Source organism: Phascolarctos cinereus, unplaced genomic scaffold (assembly GCF_003287225.1).
Source record: "Phascolarctos cinereus isolate Bilbo 61053 unplaced genomic scaffold, phaCin_HiC Scaffold_726;HRSCAF=1367, whole genome shotgun sequence".
NCBI lineage: Eukaryota > Metazoa > Chordata > Mammalia > Diprotodontia > Phascolarctidae > Phascolarctos > Phascolarctos cinereus.
In genome coordinates this window covers 186,614,479-186,640,520 of record NW_027556098.1, presented here as the reverse complement: position 1 = coordinate 186,640,520, position 26,042 = coordinate 186,614,479, and the positions used below count along the sequence as shown (strand labels likewise).

The 26,042-nt window shown below is 35.3% G+C and overlaps 1 protein-coding gene across 1 annotated transcript in view; it reads right to left on the bottom strand.

Annotated features, from left to right (window-relative positions):
- The window catches only part of DNAH7 (dynein axonemal heavy chain 7), a 285,950-nt gene that overhangs the window by 144,726 nt on the left and 115,182 nt on the right, over positions 1–26,042 (bottom strand). Inside the window, exons 28-36 of the mRNA XM_020993533.2 lie at positions 25,304–25,402; positions 21,551–21,799; positions 18,255–18,404; positions 14,769–14,951; positions 14,174–14,350; positions 13,557–13,688; positions 13,016–13,240; positions 11,029–11,226; positions 2,539–2,694 (exon numbers count right to left, since the gene is read on the bottom strand). Coding sequence (XP_020849192.1) covers positions 2,539–2,694; positions 11,029–11,226; positions 13,016–13,240; positions 13,557–13,688; positions 14,174–14,350; positions 14,769–14,951; positions 18,255–18,404; positions 21,551–21,799; positions 25,304–25,402 — 1,569 coding nt within the window. The remainder of the gene's footprint in view (positions 1–2,538; positions 2,695–11,028; positions 11,227–13,015; positions 13,241–13,556; positions 13,689–14,173; positions 14,351–14,768; positions 14,952–18,254; positions 18,405–21,550; positions 21,800–25,303; positions 25,403–26,042) is intronic.

Genomic DNA, 26,042 nt, shown 5'->3' with positions numbered 1-26,042 from the left:
ATGAGATCTCACTTCAACGAAGTAGCCTGGAGGATGTCTATTCCATACAACATGCAGCAGAAGAAAGACCAAGATTTAAATATGACTTCAAGGGCTGCTCTGACTGTCCTTCTAGATACTGTCTTCTCCCTCGCCTTCATAGATGCCGCGTTCTCTTGGTTCCATTTTTTCTGCTGACTCTTCTTTCTCCCTCTAGACCCTAAATGTTAATTTTCTATAAAGTTTTTCTTTGGCCTTCTTCTTTTCTCTCTCTTTATTTTTTCTCTTAGCAACTTCAGTCTCCCACAGTGCCACCAATATGGATATAACTCCCAAATCTATTATTTCCAGTCCATACTAGAAAATCCAAGAAAGTATATAGTCCATGTCTCATCTAAACATTTCTTTCCCTCAGAACCAAGCATAGGTCTACACAAAGTGGGCACTTAATAAATGTTTTCTAAATGAACATTAAATCAAATTGTAAATGGAAAAGAGCACACTTCTACATATAAACAGATTCTACAGTTAGAACTAGATGCCTATCACAGAGTAGTTAACAATTAAGGTTGGCTGAATTACATCAATTTGTATTACCCAAGTATCTTGGTAATATGAGACAAAATCATTCTTACCAATTGAGCTTTATTATCTTGTAATTTAAGACAAATTAAACAATCTATAAGAAGCATAAACAAGCAGTCATATATAGAGAAATCCTATTTGCTTCATTAAAGGGAAACAAGAGAATGGTTTCCCAAGTGGGTAAAGTCAAATAAATAGTAAAGATAATTATACAGATAATTTTGTCAAATATTCTACTCTTGAGGAAGGAATACTTTTTTTGTTCGAATTACATGATTTTCTATGCATGTCTTTAATTCTGAATTCTGACTTAAATCTTAATATATAACCTTAAGTTTTAAATGCATCAAAAATATGGTTAATTCTGATTTTTTACTACAAAGCCAATATAGATAAATTAACTGAATCACTTAAGAGGAAATATGAACTAGGTGGTCCTATTTTTTTTATTCGATCTTAAAGACTAAATCAGATTGACAATAATTTAATTGACTAAAAGTGCCCAATCAGGTTAACTACACAGAGTTGTCCATGTCTAAGATTCTAAGGTTCAAACGTAGAGATTTTTCTAAAAAAATAAAAATAAATAAAATAAAAATTTAAAGTAGAGATTTTTCAATACATTTAAAAAGTACTCAATCCAGAGTTACTGTAATCCAGTCCCAATATAAGTTAATGTCATTTACTGAATCATATATAGTTAAACTTTCCTTGTACCTATTAAGATGTTCTTATAACAAGGCAGATTTTAAATAAGCGATCACAACCTTGCATAAGAAGAATACCTATCATTTATATAACACCTACTATATGCCAGACACTGCGATAACGGCTTTCCAAATACTTAATTTGATCCTCACAACAATCTTTGTTCATTCTACTCTATAGGAACCTAAATATGCTGGGCCAACTAAGTTGTTATCCTTAGCTACTTTCCACATAACACCGTGGCTACCAATGCACTTTAATAGAATCTTTCAAGAATCTACAAATTAGCTAAAACTCAAATTCAATATAGTCTCATATGTGAACAGTATTGAAGCTGACTGTAAAATATACAAGGGAAATGATCATAGAAATGGTCACAGGATTTAGAGCTGGTCAAGACCTTACATATTCTTTACTTCTCTTCCCTCATTTTACGGAGAAGAATCCTCTGGCAGTACCAAGGTCAAAAGAGACCTTGATAAAGAAATAAAAATAAAAGGAGTAGGTATTACAAAAAGAAAATTCATTCTGTGGAATGTAATTAAATTGTATATGAAATACGCCATAATAAATATAAAAATCAGAGTTAAAATGGGAAGAAACCAGGGAGTATAGATGGGCCATTTGTGCTAATGCTTCAACGGCCAATGAAACAGTCAACTAGCATTTGTTAAGGACTTAATGTGTACCAGGCACTGGGCTAAATGCTGGGGATACAAAAAGAGACAAAAAATAGTCCTTGCTTTCAAAGAGCACATATTTGAATGGAGGAGACAACAAATAAATATCTTGGTGCATGTGTGTACACACACACGCACACACACACACACACACACACACACACATACACATACACACGCTTATATATTATACCATATGTAATGAACCTAAATACATACACATACACATACAGAATACATGAAGATAATCTGAAAGAAGGCATTATCAGAAAGAAGTGAGCAAATGAAAATAGGGAACACAAAAGAACTAGAAAATTAACCTTACTTCAATTAGAACAAATACAAATCTTTAATATTACATCTTTTCTATTGACAAATAATCTTAATCATAATAATAATTTCCATCATCATAATTTTCAGATCAGTGCAATAGCTTTTGTACCCATTTTCTCATTAAAAACTAATAAAAATATAAAACCTGTGTAGATCTAGACTTTATTAGTTCTTTAAAAATAAAACTTGTTCTGATAACTGTGCACACAAATAGTAATTTACATATTGTACATACAGGAAAAGGATTCATTACCATTCTCTTGCCCAGAGGAGGACCAAAAACTCCTTTTCTCCTTTTGTCTAGCTTTGACATGATAATGTTCTGAGTTTGAGCTGCAGTAGTCTGTGCTGAGAAGTTAATTAGCAGAGGTTTATAGATGTCTTTGTTCAGACTATTTAAAAGAAAATTCTGTAACGAGAAAAAATAGTATGTTTATAATTTATAAATTTAAGCGTTTTCAAACAAGACTAAACATCAATACCAGTGCCTGAAACTCAATTGATAGAGATTTCATAACAACCTTAAGCAAGATTTAATTATATTACAAATTATGTCATTAAAAATTGAGTTTTCAAATTTTGACAATAAATTGGATTTCCTTAAAAAATAAAATTAAATTCCAAAACATTTGGATCTAATTCATTAGAAAATCAGTTACATTGCCTATAGATTATGCTGACATATGTATGTGTGTGTGTGTGTGTGTGTGTGTGTGTGTGTGTGTGTGTGTGTATATATATATATATGCATATATGTATGGCTAAGCCCATTCTTGCCTCAATATAAATACTCAGTAGCTTTAAATATTTCTGACCCAAACCCTTTCATAAAAATTTAGAAGATATTTGAAAATTAGCCTAAAATGGCATAGCAAAAAGTACTAACTCTCTGGACTTCTCTACCTTCCAGCTCCCTTTTGTATTATCTTCTCGCATTAGAATATAAGCTCCTTAAAGGCAGGTTCTTTTCTATTTGCTTTTCTTTGTAATCCCAGAGCTTAGCACAGTTCCTGAAACACAGTAAGCACTTAACAAATGCTTTATCTATCTATATTTTTCTAATAAAAGAGAATCAATTATTTATATGTTGCTTTAACAAATGTGGCTTTGGAACTGGTTTGTTCAAGGTTGATCAATCAGTAATTCTCTTTTGCAATGAAAAAAATGGTTTAATAATTTTTGGTGGCAAAACTCACAATGAACTATCTTTGCCTTACATTATTCCAAGAAGAATGATTTCTAAAAGCAGAACATCTTTGAGTAAAACATGTGACAAAGAGAGGGCCTACATATACAAAATAAAGTGCCAAATATTGAGATTTTAAAAAATTTAAGAGTAAATATTTTTAGCCTAAATATTCTAGACAATGCTAGTTGAATGAATTGAAGGAAAAGAGAGAATGGGCTTGAATTATCCTCACTGAGTTCTCACCTCATTTTGTATAAATAAAGATACTATTATATCACAATATTACAAATAAGATTTTGCAAATGTGATTGATTTTTTAAAGTGGCTAAATTTTTTAAAACATTTTAAAATGTATTTTAATTTTTTAAATTTTAATTTGTATTCTAAACTTAAAATATCCAATAAAATAGACATTTGCATATATGTACATATATATGTATATATATATATGAATGAAAAGAGAGAGAGAAAGAGAGAACAAGATAATAGAGAAAGAACATTAAACTGAAGGAGATCAACTTAGAGCTTCAAGGCTGACCTGCTTGTTTGGTCTTATTCCAACTTTTCTTCTTTTCTCTTTACATTTAAAAAAAAAAAGATCCCTCAATGACAGTCTTTCCTTTCTTTGATTTTGTTTTTGCTATCCTTACCCTATCTTCCGTTGCCCTCTCACTCCAACCCCAACTCCTTATTAGGCAAAACAATAAGAAAAACAAAGCCAAAAATATTATATGATTAATATAATTTGCTTTATGTTCTAATCACTTAAATGTTCTACATGAATACTATGACACTTGAAAATCACTTTCAAGCATTGTACTGATTAAAGTGAAAAAGCCTACTTGTCAGTCAGTTAATAAATATTTAGTAAGGGCCTACTATGTGCTAGGTGGGGCAGCTAGGTGGTAGAATGGATAGAGCTCCAGGTCTGGAGTCAGGAAGACTCATCTCTCCTGAGTTCAAATCTGATCTCAGACACTTACTAGCTGTGTGACCCTGGGCAGTTTCCTCATCTGTAAAATGAGCTAGAGAAAGAAATGGCAAACCACTCCAGTATCTTTGCCAAGAAAACCCAAAATAAGGTCACAAGGAGTCAGACATGACTGAAAAACAACTCAACAACAACAACAATACATGCTAGGTACTGTATGACGAGCACTGAAGACACAAAGAGAGGCATAAGACAGTGTCTATCCTTGAGAAGCTCACAATCTAGGAGAGATAACACATAAATAACTACACAAATAAGCTATATACAGATTAAATGCATAATAATCAACAGAAGGGAGGAACTAGAACTAAGAGGGAAAGGTTTTCTGTAAATCATAGCTTAAGTGTATTTCTTTAATGACTGATTTAGGTTTCATTTTTTTTTGCTTTCCATAATACAATAGCATGCTCTCAAATATTATTGTTTCTATCCTTTAAACTAAGAAATATGAAATATCTACTGATTAATTTTACCGTTGACTAATTATAAAATATATATTAGATAATATATAATAAGACATCCTTGTGTGTGTGTGGTGTTATCTTGATATGAGAGTTAAAAATTTATACTTGTGTTATTCTAATTTTTCTAAATGAATTAAATTCTTCAATATTTCAAGTGTTCATGTGCTCATTCACTTCATTGCTACAGACTGCAAGTCCTTATCATTTGGTAGATAGTCTTCTTCTGGAGTTGTCACACACACACACACACACACACACACACACACAATTCAGCCAATTTGGTGATGAATCACTCAGAACTTAGGTTCATCCTTGGGCAACTGACACTACCATTCTGGGTTCCTTTGTCTAGGATCTACCACTGGAATATTAGTGATACCGGGGGTCACTTCCTTGCCATGATGGGTCATCATAGCAGGATTTTCAAAATTATTGTTTAATTATGGCATGTGAGATTGATTCATAACTTTAGTTAATTCAGGTGAGTTTTAATTATGGCTACGGGCAGATCCAACACAAGTTGTATGTATTTTATATGAGGCAGGAGTCTCTAAGCATACTAGCATACACACTCATATAATTTCTGTTTTCCCTGATATTTTACTTCTTCTCTTCATTTACTAAAGAGTGGTGTTTAGTTCAAAGCCATACAGAAGTCATTGAAAATGTTATTTGTAATTTAAATCTCTAAATATATTTCCCTTTCTTCAACTATTTCCATTCCTGAAAAATGCCCCTTAAAACATTATTGATTTCTATAGCCTAACTAGCACAAGTATAATTTATAGTTTATTATATAATACCATATCATACTGTATACATGTTACATCATATCATATATACACACACACACGAAATAGATTAGAAATTGAAACTATAAACAATAATATCCGAGAACACAGGTGAATGTGTTTAAAATAAAAATATTATTCTCTAATGAGGTTAGAACTTCGGAGAACTTAAATTCAGTTCTAAGAGAATAATTTTAGGTAACATGGTTTTATAGGTACGCTGATCCTCTCTCAGCCTATGTGTTTAGTTATAGTCAAATAACAGACAATCTTCAAACAATATATTTAATTTACATGTATTCCAAGTACAGTTTTGCCAGTGATCACAACATTACGAAGTTATCTGAAGCCTATTTATTTGGCTGCTAGTTAAACAGAAAGGTCTTGGGTCTTTAAGGAAATCATATTAACGATCAAACAGAAAGACTTCGCTTACTGAAAGGGGAACATTGAAGAAGTATAACAGATTGGCACCTTCTCTGCAATTCATAGAATTAGAAAATCTCCTAAAGCACTGAGATGTTAAGGGTCTTGCCCATGGTGACAGAGCCAGTATGAGTATGAGATGGAATCTGAAGCCACGTCTTTTTAGCTTTCAGGTCAACTTTCTTGATCTCACCTATGACACAGAGACTCCCAATTTTGAGTCTTAAGCTAAATTGAATTTTAAGCTTAATTATTTATGTGTGGCAAGGGCTATCCCTGACATGTAACATGGGTCTGTTGCTGTGTGGCTCAAATGGAAGCAGAACAGACATCTTTAGCCTCTTCTGACCCTACCCTTTTCCAAGGGAGATTTTAATTCTGCCAGGAGGGGAAGCAGGAATTAGGGGACATTGGGTGTATGATATGATAAAATATAAATGTGCTATTACTATGTACTACCACTACCTCAATAAGAAAGGGAGTACTGAGATAAAATTCTATCTTATTGCACCTTATATATTAGTCTGGGGGATGTGGTTTTCAGGTTCAATCTAACTTCTGACTATTATTTCATTATTGGGGAAAGGAGGACTCCAAGCTTTATACCCAAGGTTTGATTCCTTTCCCACCAAATACCAGTTCCACAGTGAATACACATAGTACGTAGTCAAGAAACCCATTTATCCCAGTTAAATAGCAAAACAGAAACCAAGAAAGTATACATAAGAGGATATATACCAGACGATACAGAGTGAAGGAGTTCTCCCATCGGGAGGTAGATAACTCAGCTCAACCAAGAGAGAAAGTCTTGGCTCTCATCCACGGGGAAATTCCCTAGAGTCTCTAATATAGCAAGCTAGGGGAAGGGATATGATGGAGATTGTCAGCTCCTCTCATGTTAGCTTCCTCCTACAGTCTTTTCCTTCAGCAAAATCAAACCAGGTTAGTGTCATCCATCCTCTCTTGAAGCTAGAAGCCAGGAACACTCAAAGTGACTGCAGAGCCTGAAGCATCTCAAAGAAAACAAAAAAAAAAAAAAGACTGAAGAGACCAAAAGCAGGTCCAAAAACCTGAAGAGACTTGAAGCTCTTCTTGAAGCGAGGAGAGAGGATAAAGCTCACTTTTCTCCTGTTCTCACCAGTTCCACCCTTCCAAACACAAGTATGGAGCACACCCACCAAATAAAGAAGGTCAGGCTTTGAGACCACGGTTACCTATGCAAATTACATGACTTTATGGCCTCATTAGCTACATACAGATGTTTAACACAACCAACATCTTATAAATCGCCCTAAGATTTATCCATCAGCATGTACCCTCACCTTTGTTGTTTCTGTTCAGTCATGTCTGATTCTTTGTGACCCCATTTGAGATTTTCTTGGCAAAGATACTGGAGTGGTTTGCTACTTCCCTCTCCAGCTCATTTTACAAATGAGGAATTGACACAAATAAGGTTAAGTTACTTACTCAGGGTCACACAGCTACAAAGTGTCCAAGACCAGATTTGTTCTCAAGAAGAGGAGTCTTCCTATCTCCAGGGCCAGTACTCTATACACTACACCACCTAGCTGCCCACCCTCACCTTATCCTTACTAAATCTTATTAACATGGTTAACCAAGTTATTAATCCTTTTAATGATTTTATTGATATTTCATTTGGGCCACTTAGGAGATGAGATTTGTATGTGCTCCTAAAGCAGTGTTGCTTTGTTTAATGTTTTTATTTTGTGATCAGTATTGTTCTTCCTGAATAGCTTGCAAATAGTATGTGATACTGTCCTCAAACTGCTCTCCTCAAAACCCTTCACTTGATCTGCTCAACCTCCACAGGCTATCATCCCACATCTCTCTTGCCTTTTGTGGCTTACCTCCTTGTGAAGGCTGTCTATAACATGTGCTGCCACTTCCTTTCCTCTCATTCTTTTCTTAACTCGCTAAAGTCTGGTTTCCAGCCTCACCATTAAACAGAAACTGCTCTCTCCAAATTTACCAGTCATCTCTTAATTGCTAAATCTAATGACCTTTTCTCATTCGTCATCCTTCTTGACCTCTCTACAGAGTATGACATTTATGATCACTCCCTTCTTCTTGATACACGCATTCTCTAGGTTTTTTGGGGACAGTACTCTCTCCTGGCTCTCCACCTGCCTATCTGATGATTCACCTTCTCAGGCTCCTTTGCTAAATTCTCATCCAGGCTATGCCCACCAGCCATGGGTACTCCACTGGACTCTGTCCTGGGCCCTATTCTCTTCTTCCTCTATACTGTTTCATTGGTGATCTCATCACCTCCCATAGTTTCAGTTATCATCTCCATGCTAATTATTCTCAAATATACTTATTCAACCCTAACCTTTCTGCTGACCTCCAGTCTTGCATCTCTAATTGTCTACTGGACATCTCAAACTGGATACTCCACAGACATCTTAAACTCAATATGTCCAAAATGAACTCCTTATTATCTTTCCCCCAAAACTCTCTCCTCCTTCCTAACTTCCCTATTACTATCAAAGGCATCACCTTCCTCCTAGTCTCACAGGCTTGTCGCCTCGAAGTCATTCTCAGGTTCTCATTCTTTCTTACCCTCATATCCAATCTTGCCATGGTCTGATTTTACCTTCACATGCACCCTTCTTTCCTTTGATACTGCCAGTAGTATAGTAAAGCAGAAGTGAATCTAGGGTAGAGTTGAGGCTGGTGAGCATGATAGAATGAAGGAGGAGTTGGGAGCAGGGAGATTAGGCAGCTATGGATTCAATATCACTGAGATTGGGGGAATAAACAGGGTGGGAGTTTGCTAGTGAGAAGGAATAAGTTTGGACAAAGTATTAATACAGCTTCACTGATGATGGCAGGGAGTAAAATGTTCCCGATCTTGGCTCCTATTCAATCTCAGTTACGTATAAATCAATTCAACAGGTTTTCACCAAATATCTATTTTGTGTACTGCTGCTGTGAGAGACACAAAGAGTAAGACACAATCACTACTTTTGCAGGGCATAAGCTATATTATGGAGCTATGACAAGTACCCATATAACTATAATGTAAAGAAAAACTTGACAATTACTCCTATAAAATGTTATAGGACAGGGGTTCTTAACCCTTTTTTTGTGTTATAGATGCCTTTGGTAGTCTGGTGAAATCTATTTATCTCTTCTAAGAATAATGTTTTCAAATGCATAAAATAAAATATATTGGATTACAAAAGAAACCAATTAGATTGAAGTAAAGATGCATGTTTTTCCATTCAAAAGGGTCCATGAAGGACTGTCTGAAATCTATGCATATGCCCCTTGGGGCTTCATGTAGCCCAGGTTAAGAACTCTTCCTATAGAGCTTTAGAGTAGGAAGAGCTCATATCTGGTTGTGATTATACCAGGAAAGAATTTTTTAAAGCTGTGGTATTTGAAGGATGAAGAAGATAGATATAAATAGGGAAGAGGGCATTCTAGGTGAAAGGGGGTATGAAATGAGCAAATGTACAAACAGCATGGGAGCAGGTTCTGGATCACAAGATCATAACTCTAGAGCAGTAACTGTAAAGGTCATCTAGTCCAATCCCCTCATTTTAGCCAAAAGGAATAAATGATTTGATCAAGGTCAACAAGGCAGTAAGTAGCATATAATAAAGTAACTCATCAAATAAGAGGCAGTTTGGTGAAGCAGTGGATTGAATGCTGGGCCTGAAGTCAAGAAGATCTGAATTCAAATCTGGCCTCAGACACTTGCTAGCTACTCTCAACAAGGAATCACAACTTCACAAAACTTATGGGAAAACTAGGTTTATTACAAGAGAAATGAACACACATGTGGAACCCAAAAAGTTCACAATCCATACAGAAGTTTGCATATTTATGACATTAGGACAAAGGAAGGAGGAAGGAACACAAATCTCTACCTAAAGCAGTGTGGCATGAGAGGGGGAAAGGTGAAATAAAGAAGGGAAAAGGATAAAAACCCCCTGAGGGGGAGGAGTAAGGCAACAGAAAAAGCCACATTTTTATCCCTTGGGAACTACTAGACTATGAAGATGCGATAACCTGCTTATCTACAAGGGTCCCAGCTGCACAAGCAATTTCTTAGTCTAGTGCGGACTGACTGGCACCTGTCTTGATTCCCAAGGGACACACAGGGAATCCAGCCTGAGACGCAAACAGTACATTATGTCAGCTAAAGGTGGGGCTTCATCCTTGACGCATTCAGAGTCTCCTGCATACTCCAGGTCCGATGTTTTCAGAAAATATGGCAACTCAAAAAAACAAGTTCAGGGGACCCCTTCACATTCTTTAACACTACGTAACCCTGGGCTAGTTACTTAACCTCTGTTCACTGAAGTTTCCTCATCCACAAAATGGGGAAAATAATACCACCTACCTCCCAGAGTTGACATGAAGATCATGTGAGATAATATTTGTAAAGCACTAGGAAGAGTGCCTGGCATATAGCAGGCATACATAATGTCAGCTATTACGATTATTTCTACAAACAGCTCATGAAATTTAGTTGCATTACATCATTGTCATAGCTTACACATAATTGACTGACACAAAATATCATGTAATAAAAAAACAGTTCAAGGGAGATATACTCCTATGTAATTGAGGTTATTGATTAGTGATAGAAAATAACTCTCAATAGAACATCAATTTTTAATAGTTATTAAAATTAATAACTACTTACCCAAAATTCTCCTTGGTAAAAGCATAAAAATACCTGAAGTCCATTGCTACACACACACACACACACACACACACACACACACACACACACACACATACACACACACATGCACACACACACCCTACCTCCTTCAAGTAGCTTTTGTCACTATTTTGAAGGTCATACTATTCATTTTTAAATAAAAATTTCCATAACACTTACAATGATGTAGACACTCTTCCCAGTTCCTGTTGGTCCCACAAATATTGAAGGTTTCTGATGAGTGGTCAGCAAGTCCATTAATGTAGAATATCTAACTGTGTCCAGAGTTGGCACAATGATTTCATTAAACATCATGTCTCGAGGAATAGGAGGGGCTGATCCTAGTCTCGCTACCCACGCTTCCCATCGTCCTAGCCCCTGTTTTCCACAAATAGTAAAATATTGCATGTTAGAAAAGTATTTTTTGAAAAGAGGCTCAGCTCAACTTTATAAATGAAAAAACACGCATACTGTAATATCAGAGGTTTTCACATTTGGTTGATCCTTAAAATAAGGAAGAAAAGCAAATAATATTTTTATATGTAGCAAGAGAAAAAGCTAAAAACTATTTAAAATAAAAATATTTAAAAAATTTTAAAAACTATTAAAAATCTCAGCCCAATCAATAGTATTGAGAAAATTGGATTTACCAATTGGTTAAGTAACAGCATGGAATTTCATTAGGTAATTATAAGCCAATCATACAATTTTTCACTTAGACTCTAAGGACACCATAGTAGTACAAATTATAGCACCTTTTTAACTCATTTAATATCGTTTCAGATTATCTCAGCAAGAGAGACTAACCACAAGGTTTTACTGTGACAATTTAATTGGAGCCAAATCAATGAGGCTAAAGACTGAAACTTTATTGTATAAAAGCATATTTATAAATCTAATATTTATAGAAAATAAGTTTCTAACAGGACTCTATTATTTAGCCAACAAAATTTATCTATAAACAGAAACATAAAGGGATTCAAAAATGGAAAGTTTTAACCTGAAGTGTAGTCCCAACGGTGAGGTTCAGGCCGTGGCTTATTTTTAACTTGTAAAGGCATAAAGAAATGAGCAAAAACCTGATGGACACTTGCCTCAACACTTAAAACTTATGAATGTACCATTAACATAAAATCATTATGATTTTAAATGAAAAGCTCTGATTAAGTAAGATATTACATTAGTGTGAAACACTTGTTTTTTGGGTTTGTTTGGTTTTTTTTTTTTGCTTTTTGGTGAGGCAATCGGGGTTAAGTGACTTGCCCAGGGTCACACAGCTAGTAAATGTCAAATGTCTGAAGCCGGATTTGAACTCAGGTCCTTCTGACTCCAAGCTGGAGCTCTATCCACTGCACCACCTAGCTGCCCCTGAAACACTTGTTTTAATGAGAAAGGGCAGATCCAAAAAATAATAGTAATAATTTCATATACCCCTTTATTTTTCTCAATAATTTTTTTTTGTCATATAGATAGAAGATCTGTAAGAAGTAGCATGGCATAGCACAGAGAGTGCTAGACTTGGGGTCAGGAGAACCAGGACTCAAATCCCAAGACTATTTACTAAGTTATAAACTGCTTGTATTTTATTTATAAGGAAGATGATTTCCATATAAAAAAAGTTGCAAAAATTTCCTATTAATACATACAAATAGGCACTATGGTATAATGGAAAGAATACTAGATTACAAGTCAGAAAATCTGAATACCAGGTCCATCTCCATTATATACTATCTCTGTGACTTTCAATAAAACATTTAATCTCTCCTTATCTGTGAAATGAGCAAGATAATAACTGTCCTGATAACCTCATACAGCTGTAAGGATCAAATGAGTATGCATTCTGAAAGTGTTTTGTAAATTGAAAAACACTATTAGATACAAGATGATGATGATCATTGTATAAGTATAAGGAAACAGCTAACATAGCTTTTGCCCATAGGGTAATTAAGGTATCAAAGATTTTATTATATTTTAAGAAGTCAAAAGCTCAATTTTATAATTATTACATCGTATTTTTTAATTTTGAAAGGTATACAAAATTGTAGTATATCTGACAAAGCTAAATATACCAATATGCAAACCTTCACACAAGTGTTGGTTAACACAGTCATTATCATACTATATGATTTTCAGAAAAGAAAGTTAACATTTTTTTCAGAAATCTCACCTCACTGATGAACTGATATTCATAAATTGTTCCTTCGTCAGGAAATGGAACAGTTATGGGTTTTGCAGTGATCTTTTCAGTACCACTCAGCAATTTGTATGTATTTCTAGTCTTATCTGAAATTGGACCATCCATTAATTCTCTAACAATTTTATCAAATCTCAATCGGTCTTCCTCTTTACAACTAGCTCCAAGAGACCAAGTCAATGAAAAGAGAAAAATACCCTATATTGGTGAAAAATAAATTTAGAGAAATACTTCAAATATTTCATGAAAACTGCAAATAGAATTTTTAAATGTATTTATCATTCACATGAAAAAAATAAAGGAAGAATATATACTGTTCTAACAATAGTGGCATTCTAGTACACTGTGGTTTCTAAGCTTCACCTCTTATGCTCTATATGATCATTCAACTTCAATAGCTATGCTACCCTTCAATTTCAACATTCAGTAGGAAGATGACTGTTACATGGATGAGTAAAGAAAATATGTGATTTCATTTTTTAACTGACAGGTTGCTGAAAATACTCACTCTTACCTCAAGCAAAGAGTAAACTTCACTATCACTTTTGACCTTAGCTTTGGCATCATCCGCAAACTCATCTAGCAGGCAGTCCATTAGATTCATTAAAGATTTAACTAAATTTGTATCTGATGTGGGAGATAATTCCTTAAAAACAACAGAAGCATTTAAATTTGGTATCAAATATGCACGACATTCAGTTTAGGCAGAAATCCAACACAGCATTCTTGTTTTAAATTTATTTTGCAAGCAAACAAAAAAAAATCAACCCCTACACACTAAAAATCTGCAAGGAAAGCAATTACATTTTAAAACATAAAACTCTGTTAGGATTATATCAATATGATAAATTAATGAGAACCCATTTTAGGTCACTTAAAAATACATCCACATCCTCATTCATTCAGAAGTCATACATTTCACAACAATAGGTAGGGGATGTATTCTTAACTAAATAAAGAATTGAGGCAATCATAAAAAATAAAATAGGTAATTTTGATTACATGAAACTCAAAAGCTTTTGCATATGCACCCAGGTTATGGAAGGAAACAGCTAACTCGGAAAAATGTTTTTTGAGTTAGGTTCAACTTTTCTTTTTAAAAAAGTTCTTTAAAACTTCCATTTTTCCTACCTTTGTATGTTTTCTAACAAATTCAATAGCAACTGGGATTATTCTGTCAAATAAGCCCATTATAAATTCTTTCTGAATAGCACTGATCCCAACAGGTAAAACATTTAACCAAGACAACATCAAGGGTCTCCAGCCCAACATCTGAGGCTCCATATAAATCATACCACATCTGGAAACCTGTTGGCGAAGATAGGGAGAGGATAACTATTCATCTTCAGGATGACATTTATGAAAGGAATAAGCGCATATGCATATTACATATGACATATTATTATCTATGATAACATGAAAAACTTTTTTTAAAGCATTCTAAAGATAATTTTAGTCTGAATTCTTAATCTATGACTTCCAACATGATTAGAAGTAGATGAGAAGAAAATAATTCCTGAATCTCAATTTGCCATGGAATCTCAGTATATTAGATAAAATATTTTGTTCATTTTAATATAGTATTTTTCAAGAAAAAAATTTCCCTGGAGGAAATAATCTGTTGATTACACCAATATTTTTTATTTGAAGACATCACCAAATTATCACATCATATTGGAAATTTCATACTCTATATAAATAAGTAAAAAAAAATTGAAGAACTTACCGTAGCAGGTGAAGCCACTTCTAAATCCATTGGTTCAAAAATTAAGCTCATTTGTGGTGACATTTGGATGATCTCTCCACTCATTAGACAGAGCTTTTTATTATCATCCAAAACAGTATTCATATTCTCAATCCAAACTGCATCTACAGGCCCATCAAAAATCAACCATTTCCTGTCTGGAGACTACATTACAGATGAGGGGCAAAGGATAAGGAAAATGATAACATTTTTAACATTAGACCAATAATTAATAAAGTTATAAAACTCATATGTAAAAAGCAAAAGCAACAGTATCCTGAAAACTAAAGTCACAGAAAAATGTCAATGTACTCTCTGACCCAATTTACAACTGAAATAAATATACTCATAACATAAACCTAGCTGTGGTATTAATCTACCAAGATATACAGCATCTTTCCTCAAATTAAAGTTGCTAAAATTTAATCATTGCCAATATTCTCTAGATCTTATATCTGCAGAATTCCTTATGGTGCTTTAAGATTAGAAAAATAAATCTGGTACTAAAGCCAAACAGTAAGGGAATTCTCATTTGCACTGGTTCATGTATCAATAGTTCTCTGTTAAAACCATTTTTCCTTCTTTCCCTCTAAGTGTGTGCATATGCAGACAAATACACATAAAGTGAACTGTTCTTTACTACCTTTACCAAAATGCTTCTATAAAGTAAGATGTTATCCAAGACAACCTCGTTAGGCTATTAAAATTTTTTTAAGATACATGAATAGTCTCTAAAATTAGAATGGTCAAAAGGACTCTAGGGGTTAAGAGACACAGTAATAGCAGAAATTTTGCCAATTGGTGCTAGTCATGCTAACCTTGGCACATGAAGCATCCCATCAATCAGTATGGATTTTTAGTTAAAGTAGTGATGAATGCTGCATTCTACTGCTTTCTTATTTGACCTTCTTCATAATATTCACCTTTAAACACTATGCTATACATTCCAGCCAAATTTAGACTCTTAACTATTCCATGCTCTTGTTTTGGACTCTACCACCTCCACACATTTCATGTAGGCCATTCCCAATTCCTGGGACATTTTCTCCACACCTCCACACCTGCTAAAATTTTTCTCATTCAAGGCCCAGTTCAGGGACCATCTCCTCCATAAAGTCTTGTCTGATACCTGAGGCTTAAAGCCAGTCAGTCAACCAGCACTTATTGTTTACTGTGTGCTTGGCGCTATCCTAAGCACTGGGGATACAAAGAAAAGCAAAAAATACTGCCCTGCCCTCAAGACAATTTAATGAGGGACAGAACATGTGAAAACTAGATACATACAAGATATACGCAGAGTAAATGGAAGGTAATTTCAGAGGAAAAGGCATTGGCATCTGGGTAGGGTAACAGAAAGTTCTACAGAAAGTGGGATTTGAGTTGAATACTGAAGGTAGTCATGGAAAGAGAGGTGAGATCTCTTCCATCCGGAACTTTATTAGAGTGCTTAGTGTAGTTCTCTCTTTTGTACTTAAACCTCACTGCCTTACACTACACTTATTTATGTACATGACCTATTAGATCATAAATTCCTGAAAGGAAGGGACCATTGTTTTTTCAAATCTGAAAACCAAGTGTTAAATGCAATTATTGTTGGTGTTTGTCCTTTGTTTTTGAAAAGGATCAATGATATCATGAGGGTAATGTATTGACTTGCATGTGAAATGGAGTTAAGTGAGGCAGAGTTGCACTAAGTCATCAGCCTCACTCTCTCTTCCAGAGTCATCAAAGTTCAGGAGCAAGACAAAAATGAAGATCACTGGTGATGGCTCAGGATGTAGTGGATGATCTTCAGTGTCTGACCAAACTCCACAGTGCCTGCTTCCACCAGCTTCATGGCCTTTGGAACAGACTGTTCTCATTCACCCATTCTGCCACAGGAAGTCTTCACATGCTTGGGGTAACATACCCCTAATTCACCAATAGGTTTGAGGCCTGTAAGTTACCTTGGCCCTTCTGCCAAGATGGTTTTACCAGGGCATGGCCACTATGCAGCCACACTTGGTACACCTTCTTGGAGTCACCGGTGAGAGCTGGGTGACAGGGCTGGGCTCAGCAAGCCCTCACACCATAGGTACTAATCTTACCTACGTGCCCATATACCCTGCTAGATACAATGCCTTATATACAGCAGTTGTTTAATAGATGTGTGTTAAATAGAATTCTAAGGGCCTACTTGTTTCAGCCTTTGGGCTTGGATCCGCCCAAAAGCTAGGACCAGTTCTGGCCATAGGCAAGAAGTATTATAAGAAACCTCTATTTCAAAATGTAGTCAGCTCATTCTTGCTGGTAGTAATTATCAGTTTCTTTCCCTGCTTTCTGACCCCTATTGCCTCTATTCATACCTAGGTATTCAACTACCCATTGCCCAGATACTTGATGAGTTCTTTGACCCCTTCTAACTCTGTTCCATTGATAGTTTCTGCCATTTTATAAATCCTAAAATCCACGTTTTCCCTGCTGCATTCTTCTTACAGAGACTCTCCTGGTCATTTGCCTCATATCAATGTTTTACTTGTCACCTGAAACCCAACACTGATACCTAAGGAAATCCAAGTTCTAAACTTAGTCTAGACTGATAGACTATTAGAGACCCCTGTGTTCTCTCAGGAAAACAACTCTGCTACGGAGTTGGTGAGGAGGAAAGGGAAATGACTGAGAGCAAGTCCTTGTGTTGGGGAAGGGTGGTGGGTTCCCACTGATGAATGCTCGTATGGGTTCTGTGAAAGATGTTCTGTGAAGGGATATGGGGTCATTGTACTGGGTGTAGTCTTGGGAATTTGGTCCTTGGAAAAACCATGTATCTACCAGGAGCCTTTTTGCAAAACCCTGTAACTTGCAAATGGCATTAACTACTCCATAGAGTTAGCAGTAGGCACACATTACTCCTTTCCCCAACTCCCCACTCCCAAAAGAGGTGGCAACTGGTAAATCCTCTATAACTTTTCCTTCTATGGAAAATCAGCACTTTTCAAAGATTTGTGAATGAACCCTTCATTTATTATTATGAGTGTACTTAAAACTAAAGACAGAAGTGACAGCAAACCGAAGAAATGAGTAAAAAAGGAATGCTATTGTGGTAGCTAATTGAGCTCTTGGGTGGTACTTGGATGGTACTTTGATCTATGTGGATTTACCAAGGAAGGAGATAATTAGCTACTGGGTTACCTGTGTCTCTCTCCTCTCACTCATTTTCTTTTCCTCTCTCTTCTCTACACTTTCCCACTGACTATGTGCACAATGCCAGTTCCCCTAACAGCCTTATAGCTGATTACAGTGCCCATTCCCATGACCTGTGCTAAGAAAAGCTAAGCCTTGTGACTGCCAATCTTTGGTAGATGAACATCACAAATTATACATGCAAATTTTAAAAATGATTGGAAAACTGAAAAAATCATACAATAAATAATTTTTATAACAATATCATGGCTTTCATTGTAATACAAAGGTAAAATATACAATACTTACCTGAGAAGATGCAAATGCTCTAAAGCTTACTGCTAGGATGCCATCTGACCATTCATGAGATACTAAGTCAAACTGTCCATATAGTTGACCCATAGTTATTGACTTGGGATTTATAACAGTAATTTGAACCTTGTTTTCTTCCATCAACCCCTTGATGTAAAAAATAAAAAGTTTATGTCACATATAGAATATATGGTCCAACTCTCTACTGTATTTTCATCAAGGGATGGAAAGTAGTTCATTAAACTAAAAATGACGGTACAGAGGGATGTATGAGAATTGGCATTTCTGGCTTGTACTTTTCCTACTATGGTATTATCATATCTCAGAAAGGAGTCTAAGGAATGACCTGCTCCCTAAGTCACCAACCTTCTGCTGCCTTAACCAACTAGACCTTCATTTCTTCCAGTCCCCCAGGATTAACTGAGACCCATGAAGGGATTCTGCCCTACATATATACATCCCTTGGGTCAATGGCAGCTGGCACAGTTATGGAGCAGGACAAAAATCTCTCAACATCAAGAGTAAAGGACCATATGGCTAGATACTGTAGCGACAGCATTACTTAGGATGCTGAGTCTTACAATGAGCTGCCCTCCAAAAAATGCGCTTATATGCTCTGAAATAACAATCTGCATGCTCAGGCTGGAGTGGCATAAATAACCAGAAAAGAGTGGGTTTGCCCATTTTAGCTTGGCTACAGCCATAGGCCAAAGGAAATAATATAAAATTCAATAAAAAGCAAATATAAATTTCTACACTTGAGTCTAAAAAAATCAGCTTTACAAGTTTCAGATGAAAGAGGGTAACCACTCCAACTTAATAGATCTAATAAACTACACATTGAAATGTAAGTATGAGTGAATAGTATGACATAGCAGTTACAAATATTAATGCTAATGCCTTCTTGTAGATTCTTCTCACCTGACTGTTCCTGACCAAGCTCTTAAGACATGACAAAGTCCAAGAAGCTTTTTAAGAGTACCAAGCTAGGCACACACAAAACAGGAAACAAAAATAAATATACAAATACAAAAAAACCCCCAAGATTTTCAAAAATGAAGTTTTAAGAATATATTAACAATTATCTCAAGACCTCACGCTATGCCTTATGATGAAACTGCCTTATGGTGAATACATGTTTCTTCTTCTTTTTTTCCAATTTAATTTTAAACACCTAGTCCGCAATGCCATACTTTATTCCTATACTGACTGCTAGGAAAAGTGGAAGCTTTCCACCTTTCAAGTGCCCTTCCTTTATTTGGCCCTCTCCCTCAATATATATATATATATATATATATATATATGTGTGTGTGTGTGTGTGTGTGTGTGTGTGTGTGTGTGTGTGTGTGTGTGTGTGTATGTACATATATGTATATAGATAGATAGATAGATAAGATATAGATAGATACATAGATACATAGATACATAGATACATAGATACATAGATTAGATAAAGATACATACACACATATATCTTATCTCTCCTTCCTTGGAAGGAAGGCATTCATAAGTCATAAACATCCAGATACCACACAGAGCTTTGGACATCTTTGTCCCCTATCTAATACTATTTAAGTCAACTAGTAGATAGGACTTGAAAACAGAGTTCTGTTCCTTCATGAACAGCTTTGCCCAATTCAATGCAAACTCTGAACCAAGCTATCACATAACTCACCAGAGCAAGTGCCAGCTCATACTGCTTCCAAAAGGCCAATTACTTCTTTAAGTCTATGATACCATTCTACCTACCCAAACTTATGCAATCATAAGATTATAAAATTTCACACTCAGATTTATTTTTATTTTACATTTACATTCCCTGAGCTTTTTTCTCAACCGCTAGATCAGCAGCCATATCCTCACTAGTACTGCCACCACTTATACACTTTCCTCTGCTGGTGGTAAATTCATCTCCAAATGGCCATTTAAGGCACCAGCCATTTTAGATATTTTTCTCCAAACCTGATTCAGCCTCTGACTCCCAGCACCTGTTATGAGTCATATTTCCCCAATGTAAGCACCTTGAAGGCAGGGGCTCTCTTTTTTTTAACTTGTATTTAACTCTCAGTGATTGGCACATAGTAAACATTTAACAAATGTTCCATCCACCTCTCTTTATACATAGAAATATGTATTTCTATCTAAGAAGTCCTTCTCAATTTGCATTTGATGAAAATGGGGATCATAGATGCAAAGTTACTTGCTCAGGGTCACAAAGCTTCAAGAACAGTGGAAGAACAAGGATTAGAGCCCAGATCTTCTGAATCCTAAATAGTACATCTCCTATTATGGCATAATCTCTTTCACCAATTCCTGATGTGAATCTTTTGTTTGACCCAGGTTATGTTCCTCAATAGCCACTGAATACACTATTATCATTGCCAACTTCAAACTATTTATATTATTTATTTTGTCTAAATCTCCTCTTCTCTAAAGTAGAGATAATAGTCCTAATAGCACCTACCTTACAGAGTTGTTTTGAAATAATATATGTAAAGCTCTTTAAAAAAAACCTTAAAGCATTACATATTAGTCAGATGTTAGAATCATTGCTTCACTATATCTATCTTCTTCTTATTTAACAACTCAAATCCTAACTGTCCTTAAGAGTTTATCTCAAGTTTTGTTTTGTCACTACCACAATGCCTTCCTTGCACTGATTTTCTCCTTATATGTATTTCTATAGAATTTAATTGTCCATAACATTCATTTGGGGCAACTAGGTGACACAGTGGACAGAGTGCCGGGCCTGGAGTTAGGAAGACTTGAGTTCAAATCTGATCTCTGATACGTATGAGCTGTGTGACCTTGAGCAAGTCATTTAATCCTGTTTGCCTCAGTTTCCTCATCTGTAAAATGAACAGGAGAAGGAAATGGCAAACCTCTCCAGTATCTTTGTCAAGAAAATCCCAAGGGGTGACAAAGAGTCAGACATGACCAAATGACTGAACAATAACAATCATTCATTTAAGCCTGTATGTATGTCTAGAATTAGCCTTGTATTTGTGTCTTGTATCCCTAAATTACATTATAAAATTATAAACTACATTATAAGTTCTTAGAAAGCAGTGTGTCTTATACTTTTTCAGTACCCAGCACACTGTTATACACATAGCAGATGCTAAATTAGTACATACTGAAGAAATTAAACACTTTTTGAAGTACTGAACATAAAGGGGTTCTACCAAAATACTGCAATGTCATCTTTGTATTGCTAATACAATATTTATATCACAAAACACTTGCATCAAAAAAACCTCTGGTGAACTACATTTAGCTCATGAAGTACCTACCTTTTCACAAATGTCATTCAAGGCACCAGCTAAAACTCGATATGCACTTGTCTTTCCTCCAAATGGCTCTCCAACAATCATAAAGCCATGGCGTACAATCATCATTTCAAATATTTGTAGGATCTTCTCATAAAAAAATTTGGTCATTTGCAAATTCATTTCATCACAATTATCTTTAATAGCTGCCATTAAATCATTGTAATCTGGTTTAGGCAACTTCACTCCAGGAAACAAATCTGAAGTAATGCCCTGCCATGGGAATGTTTCAATGTATATATTTATCATATTTTGTGATACACAAAGACATTAAAATTCTGTGAGTTCTAATACCTAATACAGATAAAACATTTAAATTCATGTAATGTAAAAGTATTTAACAATATACCATTTTAATAATATGATAACAGCATATTACCTAATTTAAAAGAAATGTATGCAAATGTATACATGAAAACAAATGCATATGTGTGCTTCTAGGTGTGGTGATAGAAATATTTTTTAAAAATCATAACCAATATACAATTACCTTGGCATCATTCAGAAAGCTAATCATTTTAAATCAACAAAAGGCTATTTGACTAGTATTAATTAGATTTATATATAAAATATAATTACCTAATTTTGCCCTGAAACATTTAAAATTTATTTTTTTAAATGCTCAATCCCAAAACAATATGAACATGCATTCTCAATTTGCTGGTATAACCCCTGTCCCATTGGTATGGGATTCTCTCCTCATTAGTGGAGATGAGGAGCAAGGTGGAGCTAGTGAGAGATGACAGCTTCAGTTCTCAGCTAGTCCCTCCTCTGGGAACCTTCAAGCAGGACTTTCCCTTCAGAACTATCCAAGCAAGAGTCTTCTTTGAGCTTCAAGAGAGCAGACTGGCAATTGCCAATGCCACTTCAGGTGACTAAAGGAAGAGACTGCAGAAATAAATGTCCTGTCCCCAGCTTGTTACACTAGAGATTTTGGGGAACTTCCCTTTAGGTGACTGGTTGAGCTAAGTTCTATTGCTCCTAATGGAACAGCTCCTTCACTCTGTGTTGTCTGGTGTATATTCTGTTATGTATATCTTCTCTAATTTCTGTTTTGGTATGAATTGGATAAATGGGTTTCTTTGCTATTCTCTGTGTTCATTATAGAACTGGTATTAGGTGGGTAAGGTACCAAGCTTAGGGTCTCCCTTGTTGACAAATGACAAAGCAATAAAAAGTTAGATGGAACATAATCATATCCCCTAGATGAACAATATTTAAGGGAGCAGACTGATATACTTATAGCCCAGTGCCCCTCTTTCTGAGGAGAATAGGGTAGTAGCTTCTGGTCCCAACCTCCTGCTTCCCCTCCTGGAAGGAATGAAAATCTTCCTTGGAAAAGGGGTGAAGAAGAAGCTAGGGATGTCTATTCTGCCTCCCTCTGAGCCTCAGGCAGGCTCCTCTACACACATGGGGCCTTCCATTCTAGTCCTTTCCTTACACTAGTAACTTTATAATTATCATGGCAATCTTAATATTCCCCCTTTTCTCTCTAATGAAAACTATTCTTTTTTTGTTATGGACAAATTAAGCTTTTAAAGAATGTAAAGCTAACCCTTCCTGAGTGAAAAGAGTAGGAGAAAGCCTTCTATCTTTTTGGATTCCCCAAACTGTTTGGCTTTCTCCCTTGTCAGGATCAGACTACTCAGACTGTGTGGTCTGATGACCCATAAGAAAACCTATAGCTTTTGTATTTTTTGAGAAGGCTAGTCAGAGGCTAGTGACAGAATGTATGTGATATATCTATTATCCAAAAACTAGCCTACCTAAATTTTGAGAGAGGCTCATCATCAGATTGACATAGGGCAATGACTTTTTTCCTCTATAGTAAATATTGAAGACCACATAGTAAATCACAGAAGGTTGCAATCTTTATCACAGGAAGGAACACCCATATCAATGAAATCACAGATTTCTGAAGTCTTGAGGAAACAGGTAGGACCACTATATTCTATCTAATGGCCTGGTATTCCTGAGCCCTAAGTCTACTAAGAAAGTGGTTGCACTGTCAAGAAAAGTTGCTTTGATACTGGTTTTTAAATGTGGGTGTTAGGGAGTACCTATTGTCTGGTGCCCTTCATTATGGAAATGTTCTCCCAGACTCAGATCTTTCCTCAGCTGCTTGACACATATTCTTTGGATAGCTCCCTACACACAGAACAGAGACTAGAATTCTGGTCTGAAGTAAATACAGGCAGTAGAAGGAGACAAAGTTCTAAGATGAGGTAGACAAAGGTCAAGGGGATTGAAAAGAGTGAGGAATATGGAATTCAAGATGCTCAAAGGGGGAAGGGATTAAGGTAAATAAGACATTTAGCCAAATATTGAAGTTACTGCTGAAGAGAGAGAATGACTTGGAATTTTTCAAGGGGGGAAAGAAAGAGAACAACCATTTATTTAGCTCCTATGTGCCAGGCATTGTGCTAAACATTTTCCAAATATTGTCTCATTCCATTCTCACAAGAACCCTATGAAGTAGGTGCTATTATTATTCACATTTTATAGTTGAGGAAACTGAGGCAGACTTGCCTCAGTTAAGTGACTTGCCCAGGATCACACAGCTAGTAAGTGTATGAGATGGGTTTGAACTCAGTACTTCTTGACTCCAGGCTCAGCACTCTGTCACTACATATTTTTATGGGTGAAAGTATCAAGAATCTAAACAGAAAGGTGTTGAGTTTAAAGGAAGAGAGGAGATGGCTGAGAAAGGATTTGATAGGCAGCATAGTGGATAGAGCCCTGGGCCCAGAATCAGGAAGACCTGAGTTCAAATCCAGAGTTAGATACTTACTACCTATGTGACCCTGGACAAGTCACTTAACCTGTTTTCCTCAATTTCTTCATCTTTAAAATGTGGATAATAACAGCAACTGCCTCCCAAAGTTGTAAGGGTCAAATGGGGTAACTGTAAAGTGCTTAGCACAGAGGGGTTTTAAGTCAGTTTGCTCTGCAAGTCAGCTTGTTCTGCCATTGCTGCTGATTTCCCACCCCAGCCCCAACCAAGTCTCCATGCCAGGTGGGGGGCAATTTAACCTGATGGAAAGGTGGGGTCCCTGGGCAAAGGCCTGTTCTAGCTCTACCTCCACCTATATACAGAACCTAAAATAGAGGTATCTGGGAAAAGCTGAGGAGTACACATTTTGCACGAATTTCTCTCTTTCCTTAATTCTTCCTATGGAAATTGGAGGATGAGGGAAAGTAACATTTTTTAAAACTCTTATTATTCTGACATCTTTAGTCAAATTTTCAATATCTATTCCTGAAAAGCATCAAGATTGCTAAACCTAATTTTATCTTACACATTCTTATAAATTACAGTACTTTATCTAAGGAAATAAAAATAATTTTAACTTTCATTTTAAGATATTTTTCCTTAGTATTAAACTATAGCCAAATCTCTCTCTTAAATAAAGTATTTTTAAGCTTCAATATAAACACTGTCAAAATTCTGCACCAAAGGCTAGAAAATGAAATTATTAAATTAATAAATGACCTAAATTGCTGACTTATATCTGATTCAATATAGCTAGTGAGGCATATATCAAATAAAAGATAGAACACTTTTAGAACACTTTTTTTGGTCTAAGTGGTTTTATAGAACAAATATTATTTTCATTTGTTTTGTAAAATATCCAATATAGAGTTTGACACATCGAGGTGTTTGATAAATGTAATATTATAAGGATTTTAATGCATTATACAAATTAATGTTCTTACCTCAAAAAGTGGTAGATCATGGGACAAAAATTTTGGCAGATTCACATCTATGATGGATCTAAGCAGCAAAATTTCTTCATTTTCATTTGGATATTTCAGCTGAAAATGAATTCATTATCACTTATTTAGCATATTGATTTTGGATACTTTTAATAAGAACAAATTAGAAATTAAGTGCAAAATTTTTATTTTTAAATATGGTGTTATTTTGCTTTTGGATCAAATTGAAGGATTATTATACACTTTCTACTTAGATATTTATAACTCAATACAGACAGAATTTATGTAATATTTTTATTTTACTTTAGTAATCTTTATTTTTTTCTTTTTCAGTTCCAAACCCATTCTCTTATGTGTGAAATGAATTTCTCATGTGAAAAATCTCTCTGATGCAATTCAGCAACTTAGCCATGAAAGAGTTGTCTAGCATACTAAGAGTTTATGTAACTTTTCTAGTCCCATTTCCTAGCAATTAAAAAATATGTATTTATATCAATTTGAGTGCAGCATGTTAAATTCAAGGTTTTTATATTATTGAAAGTATTTCAATTAACCTTAAAGCTGTCCACTTACCAAATGATCAGGTGAAATAAAAGAATTCCACCCATTCATTATACCTATGCTTTTCAATAATCTCTGGAAATATAAATATAAATCTAGGCTAAAGTTATCAACATTTCAGAAAGGTGACAGTCTTAAACAGGTAGCTGATGAATATATAATGTAGCTTTGGTGTTGC